The following is a 12821-nucleotide window of genomic DNA, read 5'->3' as shown; positions in this document are numbered from 1 at the left end:
ACATTGCAAAGCAGTAAGGGTGGGACAACTACATGTCTACGAAGGGGACACATGATGAACTTTGAGTGAACTCAACCGCACTAGCTGGTCCACTAAACCCACTAAGGTAATCTCCTCCACCCTCACCTTCCTCCACAGGTCAAGGGCCAAAAACATCTGCCATTACAGACTGTCCTGAAATCACCATGGTTACTAATCCTAATATTATACAAGAAATGCCCTTTGTTTATTATTTGCAGCAATTTCAAAGCATGTGTTAAAGTATTTTTATCTATTTTTTTTTTCAAACTGTAGTACTAGCTGGATAGTGACTCTCTGATTGCTATCTGATGTTCATTGATATCTGAGTCTCTGACCCTTTAACACCTCCCTGAGCAAGCTCAACTTCACTACACTGAGAGATGGCTCCTAAAGGGATGTACCTGGCAATCTATTTTTGATCTAATAGTAACATTAAGTCCTAGGAAACCAGTTTTAAATGGCTCTGATTCGTCCAAACTGAGCAGAGTAAACCCTTATTGCCATCAAACTCATGAAAAAGTTCCCACGGTAGGTTTTACTACCAAGCCCTGATACCAGCAGATTCTCTGGATTAATCCATGGCAGCGGTAGGAATATTGAAGTTAAAAATACAAAAATTCCCCAGTCATGCAGGCGAAAGTGATGCCTATTTCAAGATGGCAAGCCCTACTGAAGTTGGGAATTACATTTTAATGAATGAAGTTTTACTATTCATGTTACGTTTTTAGAATTATGTGCTTGTTATGAGTAGTTAGGATTTGGGGTCCATATATCTATTTTAAATAATTTTATAGCAATAATATATTGTGTAATTTCTGTTCTGACAAGCATCATGCCGAAATCAGTTAAATAAAATTATAAAACGTTTGGGCCATGCTCCAGGTGACAGGCAAAGAACACAGGGAACTCTTACAGTTTGTAATAAATTGTAATAGAAAAATAGTTTAACCACTTACTGTCAGTTTCATCACTATCAATATTTTCTGATTCAGTAGCTGTGTTGTCTACTGGAGGACCCGTTGGAAAGTCAGCAGGAGGAAGACCTGCAGTGTAACTTTTCTGTTGACATGAAGCATGTATTTCTAAACCTGCAAAATATACACACTGCATGAATTAAAGCATTATTTCAATTGAGTATCAAAAATCCCATTATTTTATAATACCACTAATACATAAAAATGCTGGCGGGGTCCTGGTCTTCTCAAAGAACCTTCCTGAACAAGTTGAATATAACGCAAAGAGAAGTATTTTTAATACAAGGATGTTATGGTTTACTGCCCATCACGGTTATTTTTATACAGAAAACAAAACCTTTTCAGTGCAGCAAAAGTTGACATATGCTATCGACTGTTTATTAGAAGGGTGCTTAGTACAAACCTCCTTCATATGCGAATCAGTACACAAATCATTATATTCGTAAACCATTCATATATCATTCAAAGTGTGGTTTTCTGGTTAATCGTGTATGAGTGTACTGCCTTTATCTCATTACTTTGTTATGTAAGCTTTGGCATGACCTACTTCCATCCACTACTGAAACGTTAAAAACTATTTTTTATTCAGTTCTGCTTTGATGTCCCTCTCAAACAACTACAGCATCATGACCTGTGGAAATACTTGGGGATCTGCAATAGTTTAGAAAATTAAATGATATCAGCAGATTAATAAAATTAATTGAATTAATAAAATACTAATATAAAAAGCAGAATCATAAGTTTTAAAATACTCTGCGAAGGTGAAGGAATTTTAAATTAGAAGCAAAATAAAATACGTTGGTATTATTATTCCTGGGAGCAGCGGAATCTACTATGGACGGTTGGTGGCCTCAATGGAAGAAGTAGAGGTATGCGCTGACAAAGAGAGCAAGCATAAAAACCAAAAAAGACAAACATATGCTAGAATCTAGCATTTCGCTTTGTCTGTTAGAAAAAAAACTAAATGCTACAACCTTTCCATTAAAATGTACATTTTCACATTTTGTTGTTTGTGAATTAAATACAACATTTCATAATTTGTGTCTCTGTTTGATGTCTACTCGTTTCTGTATGGTTGTTTATTATTTTGAGGTTCACATTGTAGAAGTGCTCAGATAGAGGTCCCCAATTTCTAGCAGTGATTCATTGGAGATGTCCAAAGAACTCACAAAAAGGTTAAGAATCACCGCTGTACAGTATCACAGATGTGGAAACATCTGCTCACATGTTTTGGCACATACAGAACTTCCATCAAAAAGTATGGAGACACCTAGACGGAGCATGACAGGCTTTGAAGGCCAAATTATCTCTAGATGTTCAATTTGCCAAAACAATGGGAGAGCAAACAGCACCATCGCTCTTCTACCACACACCCCTGCTGCAACAGAGAATATTCTGGGTGAATCCTGATATTAATCTAAAGAAGGGCATCTGATTTTGCATTTTCTATGCTTAGCAAATGACCATGTGGTTTCCTTCAACATTTGTTTTTGTCTATATAATTTTTATTACATAGTTTTCAACAAATTAAATAATGACACAATCTATTAACCTCACATTAGCCAACCTGGTGTCCAGGATACTATTTCACATAAGTCAGCTTTTCTGAATCCAAGAAGACCCGAAAGTGGTGAAACCAAAAGAAGATTATGCAAATCACTATGTGCAGGAGGAATACCTTCTAAAACTCATGCAGATAACTGGAACATACTGTACTCAAGAACAATCGAACATATAGCAAGAGTATCTAGATAATATACAATAAGAGGATAATGACAAAACATGAAATAAAATAGTGTACACTAAAACTAGGTCAGGTCCAAGCTGACATATTTGCTCATTATCCTGTTCAGATCACCACAGATTACTCCCACGCGTGGGAATCTGATCATCTGGCTCTCTGGATGGCACACAAAAGGTATTCACTCATGGCTCATCCATCAGAACTGACGGAAGAAGCCATTGTTTCTCAATGTAATTGGTGTAAAGATGTCCAGCAGAGGGATTTTGACATGGAGTCCCCTTTGGGGTATATGCAGTAATAAATCATAAGATTCAAGAAAGGGGTGATTAGATTTGTAGATTGGTATCTGAAAGAAGACCATCATTGCAAATGCCTCACCACAATCCGTTATGGCCAGCAAAGTAAAGATTTCCATTTCTGCAAGTCAACATTTAGTATCGCGGTTAATATCAACTGCCTCGTCAGTGTCATGTAGGAGTGCCAATTTAACGAATGGTCTGATGGTGCACAAAGCGGAGAGACTGGGCATCTCCTAGATTGCAATCTAGAATACATTAAGTAGTGGGCATGACCACAGGATGAGAGCATTATCATCCCCCGCTGCCCACACCTACAACAATTTGCCAACATGGCTAACCCCGCTTTACAGAGCTTTGTAGTGGGCCAGTGCCATTGGCGCAGCCTTTGAAGCAGCCCAGCTTTAACTGTGCTTCATGTAAGCCACGGTCATGGGTAGAGAGTAAAGGCACCCAGTCTTCCTCTCACTAGGTTTTTTGGTGAGGGCAAAACAGCTGCACCTCAGGGTGAGACTAAAGGAGGCCTACTTCACGAGGCATTCACGTATAGGTGAGTGGTATGCCGTCAGGCAGAGCTTTTAATTTATTGTTAAGTCTCACTTTTCCTTCTGGTATGATTTATTGAATTGTGTGGCTGTCTTTAGCAGTCCATTTTGAACAGATGAAGGAAACATTGCCTATTTTTAAGTCTGCATGAAGCCAGAGGCTACCCAAAATGTAAGAAGCTGTTCTGTTTAAGCTTGCGATGAATGGACCACACACCGTTACTGGCTGGAAGGGTCAGCGGATTCCATGTGTCCGCTGTAGAGTACCTGCAATCCCTTTGAACACTTCTGCAGATGCCTCTCTCCAGTGTGGAGATTCCATGTCGCCTCGGAAATGATATGCTAAGTGTAACAATCAATGGGCAATGTAATAGTGCTTGATCTTTGGAAATCGCAGCCCTCCTGAGGCTGTGTCTGCAAACAGCGTTGCCATGGTCAATCTGGGCCTATTAACCCCTTCAAGTATATGATTTGATCTGTGCGTCAACAGAATGCAATAAGGAACATGAGATGGAATGTGGCAGCAGGCCGAAGACATAACTGCAGCTGGGAGCCTCTGTCCTATAGATAATTCAAATTTAGCCCCACAACAAGAGTTGTTAGTACTGCCATTTTGTGAAGTCTTGTTGCATTGGGTCAATTAATGCAGCTAGGTTATTGTGCACCATGTGAAGAATGGTACTACGTATAAGGCTTCCCAGATATTTCATTTTGCAGGGGATCCATTTGAAGGGAAAACTGTTTAATGAGGCTGCAGTAGTGATTCGTGTCATGGTTTCACTCTTCGAGCAATTTATGGAACATCCAGAAATGGTAGAGAATGCGGTGATTAGAGACATCAATGCTGTCAAATACGTGACCAGACAGAAAAGAGTAAGCAGGATGTCATCAGCATGGACCACAAGTTTCATTTCTCCAGATGATGTCTGACTCCCAACGATCTCTGGGTGCTTCATGATAGACATCGCCAAAGGCTGTGAGGAACAATAGTTCCGAGAGGGAACAGCCTATCGGGTTCCCTTGCCCAGCTCTATAGGGCCTGGGAGGAAGCTGCTGCACTTTACTTGTTCTGATGCAGGGTGATAAAGAATCTGTACCATCTTCAAGAACCTCTGGCCGAAACCCATTCTGGACCTGGTGTGCAAGAGGCAGCCCCACTCCACCTGATTGAAGACTTTCTCTGCATTGACGGAGAGGAGCATTGCTTCATATGGATCATCTCTAATCTACCAAAACACGCAATAGAATCTGCAGATGATTCCTGGAAGATATACCTGGGACAAATCCAACTTGGCTTTATGGATGATAAGAGGAATCACTGTTTGCAAGAACTTTAGCCAGATTTTAACATCACAATTTAAAGGGGAGATTGAGCTATAATCAGTGCAGTGGGAGGGTCTCTAACAGGCTTCCAGATAAGCATTACATATAAGCTTTGTTGAATTCTGAATTGAGCTTGCCTGTTTCAGCAGCTTCCCAGAAGACTCGTCAGTATGGGGGGTGGGGCGACATCTTTCCTGTAGAGCTACAGAAGTCGACAGGAAAGCCGTCATCTCCCAGGGTTTGCCAGAAGGCATCTTCTCGACTGAGATGTCTTGTTCCAGTTCAGACTAGAGGGATGGCAGCAGAGTTTTGAGAAAATCATCTTCGCCTCTGGTATTGCTCGGAGTTCTGAGGAGTAGAAAATAGAATAACAGGCGGTAAATTCCTTTGTAACAGACCTGAGATCTGTGAGTAGTGTTCTATTTGAGCTGTATATTACTGCCACTGCAGAGGCTATCTCCCTCTATTTTAATTGCTTTCTCCCCATGTTCATACTGATTGGCATGTATTCTTTGTAAAGCCTTTTCCACACCAGTGGGGAACAGAGTATTCAGTTCATATTTCTTATGAATCAATAGTCTGAGATTTTCAGCAGATTAGGAGGTTCTGTAAACATGTTGGACAGCGTCCCACACTAGTGTCAGTTTTTGGTATTGTGCTTGTTTCTGCTGAATACTGGAGCTTTTGATCAATGTGCTGCAGTTGTAGACCTTCTCTGTCGCCCATAAAGTCCGGGTCAATATAACAGAATTCTCATGGATACCAAGATACTCTTGCAGCTTCTCCATCAGTTGCCTAAAATATAGATTGTTCTTCACCATGTCAGTACATTAGGAACAAGAAGCCAGAGATCCAGTGAGATGGTGAGGGTTACATGATCCGAGATACCCATTGGTCATTCGGATGGTTCAAGCGTCTATTTTTGGAAACAGGTGGGTGTTAGTTATAAAAAAGAAAAAAAAAAATCTATAATGGTCTCAATTTTGTGTAGGCATGTGAAGTATGTATAATCTCTGCTGCTGGATGGAACAGGTGCCAAGGATCCCTCGGGCCATGATTAATCATCAAATCCCTCAACATGATTCAGTCCTGATTGTTGCTGAAATGCAGTTGCCGGAAGAGTCAAGGACAGGGTCAATCGTCACAATACAGCCCCCTCCAACTAGAAGCTGCGTTTGACCAAAGTCAGTGCAAAGTCTATTAAGGTCTGAAAAGAAGGTACTCCTATTTGTGTTCAGGCACATATAAAGCAGACAATGATGAAATGATTCTGCATGTTCAGTTTTATGAAGATGTACCTCACAAATGTGTCCCTCGATGTCTTTAGAATCTTTGTTTGGAGGTGTTTCTGTATTAGGATAGCTACTCCTCTCATCCTGTAAAGGGTGCTTGTTCAGGTTGAACAGGCAAATGGAGATTGTCTGCAGGAATCAGACTTGTAGATGTAGATCTCCTATATCAATGCACTATCAGGGTGTGCCTGTGTGCCAGAAAGGCCAGTGATTTCTCAGTTTTATGGAAGATGATAGGCCATTACCATTAAGAGCGCGAGTCGGAGATCTCTGGTGTCCTCGGCTTTGGTGCTGGCTGGTGATTTTTATGTGCGCATGGTTGGGTTAAGTCCGGGTGACGCTGCTTAGGTTACCGGATGCAAAAGGTCCTTGAGGGAGATATGTGCGATGCAAACTTGCGCAATATGGGGTTCGAACAGAGACAGCACAGTTAGGTGGAGAATCCAAACAGTGGATTATCTCCTGGCAAGACTTCCACCTGGTAGGTTACACTTGAGGTGCTCATGCCCGTTGCTAATTCTTGAGAAGGGTGGTGTTTGGGGCACCCTTCAGAAAACATTAGTGTGTAAATGCTTTGCATGTGGAGAATCATGTTATGAGGTGTAGTCGGTGTTGCAGCGTTAGCGGGAATCTAGATTTATCCCTCTGCTTTAAGGGTTATTGGTCTTTGGTTCTCTCTTTATATGTGTCCCTTGAGCAGTGAGGTTGCATTTGCAGTGTGTCTAGGCTGGAAGAAATCTTCACCTAAATGTCCTGTGAGTGCAAGACCCCAACAGTCTGTAGAGAATCTGCTGTGTCTAGCTCATCCATGAAACCTAACAGAAAACGTTCCAGGTCCTCCAGATCGTGAAACTCCCAGGTTTTTACATCAAGAGTCACAATCATTATTGCCAGCTTCAGCAGACCGTAGCAAGCACTGTGTTTTCCCAATTGAGGATGCAATGCTAAGAATGTTTTCCTTAGTATATCAGTGTAAGAAGAATAATCTGCAGACAAGCAGATTGCGTTGTTGTAGTATTTATATGGTCCTTGGGCTTCATGAAGGAGACACACATGTTGATGTCCAAGTAGGCAAGCGATAATAGTGGGGGACGATTTCACAGCTGCTATCCATTGCTCTCTAAATTTCCAATGGGGTTCAAATGCCAGTCATGTTAAAGTAGGTAGGAAGTTCTCTAGATGACATGTAATATCTGTCCCTTTGTCCAGTTCTGTTAGGACAAACATGCATACATTATTCAGACTGCTTCTGTCTTCACTATACAAGACCTTTTCTTTTTGTTCCATGTTTCATTGCTCCAGTCTGTTAACGATAACCGGTCCTCCAAGTCAGTGATGCGATTTTCTGAAGATTTCAATTGCGCTTTACATCATGGCAGTTACTCATGAATCACTTTTAAATCCTTACTGGTAGGCGCTCAAGTTGTTTCCACATTTCCAAGCGAGATTTTAACCTGTTCTGTGCCTTGGACGAGATGATCTTGTCCAAGGCTACAGTTCCCCTGTGCCTTGGACGAGATCACCTCGTCCAAGGCACAGGGGAACTTGGGGGAGCGCTAGCGTGCCCCCAGTGCACTCCCCTCCCCCCCACAAGGTGGGGATGGAAGGGGAAGACCTTCCCCTTCCACCCCGACCCCCCCCCACCACCCCTGTGACGTCAGCGCGCGCGCCGATTAGTCACAGGGGCCTCCCCCATCGCGCGGGAAGCAGAGCTTCCAGCGCGATTGAAAGAGAAATGCTAAGCATTTCTGATGGATACAACTACCTGTGGATTCCTCACCTAATGAATACTCCCATGGCGCCAGCATTCAACGGAAATCTTCTTCCTAGTCTCTGCACGTCGACGAGGACGTCACTCTAGCCCACGCGACGCCGTCTGACGTCATACAGGCAATAAGAGGTCCTCGACGACGTGCCGACGTCAGTTCCCTTTTTTCCGTGCATTCGAAACGGTTATCTTCGAGGGAGCAACGGTTACTTTTGTGGTTACAGTGTATTTTTTGCTGCGTAGTCCTTCTCTGCAGTAATAATGTCGCAGAGAAAGTCGGGTTTCAAGCCTTGTCGAGAGTGTGGGGGCAAGATGTCAGTTACAGATCCTCACTCCGACTGCCTTTGGTGTTTGAGCTCCGACCACGACGTCTCAACTTGCGATTCATGCCAGCACATGAATCCGAAGGCCCTCAAGGAACGTGAGGCTAAGTTGTTTATGGCGAAGTCGAAGAAAGAAAAGCATCACAAGAAGTCTTCTTCGCCAAGGCATCGGCGTCATCGAGACTCCCGGCGCCGTAGAGATTCACGGCGCCATTCAAGCAAGGAGACTCGTTCCAGGTCGCCTTCGGATCGGCGCCGGAGGACTTGGGAGGTCAGTCCCACGGTCACGCCGCATCCGTCGACGCCGTTGCCCTCTCCGGCGTCCACTGGGCAGGCGTCGGTGATTGAGGTGATGCAGCCTCTTGTGTTGTCTCCGGCGTCGCAGACGTCGAGGCCGGCGTCGGGGTCGCCTTCGATACAGGCACCCCAGTATCCGGCTTTTCCCACCCCTGGAGCCGATAGTACCGCATTCCTAAATGCGATGTATACCATCTTCCAACAGATGGCTCCAGGGGGTGCTCCGGCTGGTCCTTTGGCCTTTTCATTGGGTGATCCTGCGCCTCTACGGCCGGCACCCTTTATGCCCTTTCTCCCTTTTGGGAACGTGGGCTCAGCGCCGGTGGCTGCTCCGGTGGCTTCAGAGGGATTGGCCCCAGAGATTTCCATCCCGTCGACGTCGGGATTTCGTCCTGTGACTCCGGTGGGTCCATCTGCTACAAGTTCTCTTCGTCCTGCTCTTTCATCGGCGTCGAAGTTGCCTGTGGCGCCGGACGCGGCGTCGGTTGCTTCTGGGGATCGGCGCCGATCTTCGACTTCGGCGGAGGCCATGTCGACTCCGCGTATCGAGCAGAGGCTACATTCGAGGAGACGGGCTCTTCGTCTATTGGAAGAGCAGGAGTACCAACGAGTCCTGGAGGAAGGAGAACTGGAGGACTCTGGTGATGGACTGCATGGTCTGGATACAGCCAGTGGGCTGGACACTTCCCCTGAGTGGGATCTTTCGTCTCCAGGGGAATATACGGAGGAGGCGGCTTCCTTTCACGCTGTAGTACGGAAGGCAGCTAACTTTCTGGACCTGCCTTTGCCAGTGGCAGAGGCGAAGCAGAATCTTCTAACAGAGGTGCTACATCCTGCCTCTGCTGCAGCGGAGCCTCTCTTGCCGTTTAATGAGGCTTTGCTTGATCCGGTGCTAGAGGTGTGGAAGAGGCCAGTATCTTCCTCAGCGGTTCATAGGGCTGTGGCCAGGAGGTATCGAGCTGCGCCATCTGACCCTGGCTTTCTTTCTAGACACCCTACACCGGAGAGCTTGGTGGTGCAAGCCTCCTGTTCATCAAAATCAGCGCCTGGATCTTTCCTGACGGTGCCTGGAGACAGGGACTCTAAAAAGCTGGATGCGCAGTCCAAGAAATTTTTTTCATCCTGCAGTCTGGCGTTGAAGGCCACCAACGCAACTTGCATTCTGGGGAGATACATCCATGCTCTTATGGATGACATTTCGTCATCATTTACGGAGCTTCCCCAGGGTCTTTTGGATGTTGTTTCGGACGCCCAGGCTGCCGCGACCCAGATTATTCAGTCTGGGCTGGACACGACCGACTCGGTGGCTAGGGCAATGGGCACGGCTGTGGTGGCAAGGAGACAGGCCTGGCTCCGTAATTCGGGGTTTTCTGCGGATGTGCAGTCAACCCTATTGGACCTCCCGTTTGATGGGGACAAACTGTTTGGGGCCAAGGCAGATTCGGCCTTGGATCGATTTAAGGAGAGCAGGGCCACAGCCAAATCGTTAGGGCTCCAAGCTCCTTCTTCCTCTGCCTCTTCCAGATTTTTCAGGAGGTTTCGTGGATTTGGGCGTGGCTCTTCCTCCTCTTCCTTTCGGGGGAGATTCCAGCAACCTGCCTCTTCCCATCCCTATAGATCTTTTAGGGGGAGAGGTAGGGCCCGCACCAGAGGAGCCTCTCAGCAGCACTCTGCCTCTTCCTCGTCCTCTGGAGGGGTGCAGCAGGGAAAGCAGCCTTAGGCTTCCACCATTTCCCACTCACTCCTCTCCTGTAGGGGGAAGATTACGGCATTTTCTCCGCAAGTGGAAGACTATTACAACGGACACTTGGGTTCTCAGTATTGTGGGAAAAGGCTACACCCTTCCCTTTCGGGAGTTCCCGTCCCCCATCCCGCCTCGCCCATCTTATTGTTCAGAAGAACACCTCTTGTTGCTAGAACAGGAGGTACAAGTCCTCCTTTCAAAGGGCGCGGTGGAGTTGGTCCCAGAGCAGGAAAGGGGTCGAGGTTGTTACTCAAGGTATTTCCTGATTCCCAAGAAGGATGGTCGGTTGAGACCAATCCTGGATCTGAGGATCTTGAATTGGTTCCTCAAACAGGAAAAGTTCAAGATGCTGACCCTAGCTCAGGTGCTTTTGGCGTTGAACAAGGAAGATTGGATGGTGTCTGTCGACTTGCAGGATGCTTACTTTCATATCCCGATACTCAAGTCACACAGGAAGTATCTCCGGTTTGTGGTAAGATCGCAGCACTATCAGTTTGCGGTCCTTCCGTTTGGTCTTACTTCAGCACCTCGAGTCTTCACGAAGTTGATGTCGGTGGTTGCGGCAGAGCTCAGAAGGAAGGGGATAGCAGTATTCCCTTACTTGGACGACTGGTTGATCAAAGCCAAGTCTCCGGAGCTTGTGTTGCATCATCTGCAGTCAACGACTCAGTTGTTGTTCGACCTGGGCTTTTCTGTGAACGAGCCCAAATCTCACCTGGAGCCCTCTCAGCGCCTCCTGTTCATAGGGGCAGTACTGGATACAACATTGAGTCGAGCCTTTCCTCCGCCTCAGCGGATTCAAGATATTCAGGAATTGGTTCCAATGTTTCGAAGTGGAGCAGTAGTTCCAGTCCACAAGGTCCTTCGTCTGCTCGGTCTGTTTGCCTCCTGCATTCTGTTGGTCACGCATGCTCGCTGGCACATGAGGGCTCTTCAGTGGTGCCTCCGAAGGCAGTGGTCTCAACACAAAGGGGATCTAGAAGGTGCTGTCAAGATCTCCAGAGATGCTGCTGTGGACTTGAAGTGGTGGATTGCGAGCAACAATCTTTCACAAGGAAAGCAGTTCGCGCAGTCGCCACCAGTGGCCACGGTCATAATGGATGCTTCCACTCTAGGGTGGGGAGCTCATCTGGGGGATCTGGAGATCAAAGGCCTTTGGTCTCCAGAGGAACCGATGTTTCATATCAATCTGTTAGAGTTACGGGCTGTACGTCTGGCTCTCAAGGCCTTCCTCCCTTCCCTTCGTGGTCAGTCGGTACAGGTCCTGACGGACAATACTACCACTATGTGGTACATAAACAAACAGGGAGGAGTAGGGTCGTACCTTCTCTGCAGAGAAGCTCTTCGACTATGGTCCTGGGCAAAGGACCATCAGATTTGCTTGGTAGCAAATCATCTGGCCAGGGTCTTGAATGTACGTGCGGACGGTCTCAGTCGCTAATTCTCGGCAGACCACGAGTGGCGTCTCCATCCAGATCAAGCCCGTTTGATCTTCCAAAGGTGGGGGTTTCCTCGGGTAGATCTGTTTGCCACTCTGGAGAACGCGCATTGTCCGTTATTCTGCAGCCTCCAGTATCCGATGCAGGGAGCGTTGGGGGACGCGTTTCAAATAACCTGGTGCGGCCAGTTGCTTTACGCGTTTCCTCCCATACCCTTGATTCCTCGAGTATTGAGGAAGATTCGCCAAGACCGGGCGCTAGTCATCTTAATAGCTCCGGAATGGCCAAGGAGGGTGTGGTACTCCGACCTTCTCCAACTCTCAATGTGCCCTCCGCTCCGTCTCCCTTTCAGGGCAGACCTCCTCTCGCAGTCGCAGGGGCAGGTTTTACACCCCAACCTCCAGAGTCTGCACCTACATGCCTGGAGATTGAACGGGGCAACCTGAGTTCCTTCTCTCTTCCGCCTGATGTAGTGGATGTTATATTAGCGGCCAGGCGACACTCCACTAAATCTATCTACGCTAATAGGTGGTCTAAATTTGTTGCGTGGTGTGGAGAGAGGCAGATTAATCCTTTACATGCTCATCTATCGGACGTTTTGTCTTTTGCTCTGTCTCTAGCGCAGAAAGGTTGTGCAGTGGCTACCATTAAGGGTTATTTGTCGGCCTTGTCAGCCTTCATTTGTCTTCCAGACCAACCATCGTTATTTAAATCCCCTATTGTTATCAGATTCTTGAAAGGTCTTCTAAATAAATATCCTCCAAAACCATTCGTTATGCCGCAATGGGATTTGTCCTTGATCCTGACTTTCCTTATGGGGTCCCCTTTTGAGCCTATGCATTCTTGCCCCTTAAGGTATTTGGTTATAAAAACAGTTTTCCTGGTAGCTATAACATCTGCAAGGAGAGTGAGTGAGTTGCAGGCCTTATCGGTAAAGCCCCCTTATACAACTTTTTATGGGGATAAGGTGGTGTTGAGGACCAAGGCTGCTTTCCTCCCGAAGGTTGTTTCACCGTTCCATTTGGCTCAGACAATTACTTTGTCCACGTTCTATC

General features: G+C 46.2%; 1 protein-coding gene across 4 annotated transcripts in view; it reads right to left on the bottom strand.

Annotated features, from left to right (window-relative positions):
- ERICH1 (glutamate rich 1) overlaps nt 1–12821 on the bottom strand; it is a 141866-nt gene that overhangs the window by 108983 nt on the left and 20062 nt on the right. For all 4 annotated transcript variants that reach the window (XM_069235826.1, XM_069235824.1, XM_069235828.1 and 1 more), the window contains exon 3: nt 978–1109. In XM_069235826.1, coding sequence (XP_069091927.1) covers nt 978–1109 — 132 coding nt within the window. The remainder of the gene's footprint in view (nt 1–977; nt 1110–12821) is intronic.

This window comes from Pleurodeles waltl, chromosome 5, assembly GCF_031143425.1.
Source record: "Pleurodeles waltl isolate 20211129_DDA chromosome 5, aPleWal1.hap1.20221129, whole genome shotgun sequence".
In the NCBI taxonomy this organism is placed as follows: Eukaryota; Metazoa; Chordata; class Amphibia; order Caudata; family Salamandridae; genus Pleurodeles; species Pleurodeles waltl.
Note: the sequence above shows the minus strand (reverse complement) of the source record. Positions and strands in the feature narration are given on the sequence as shown.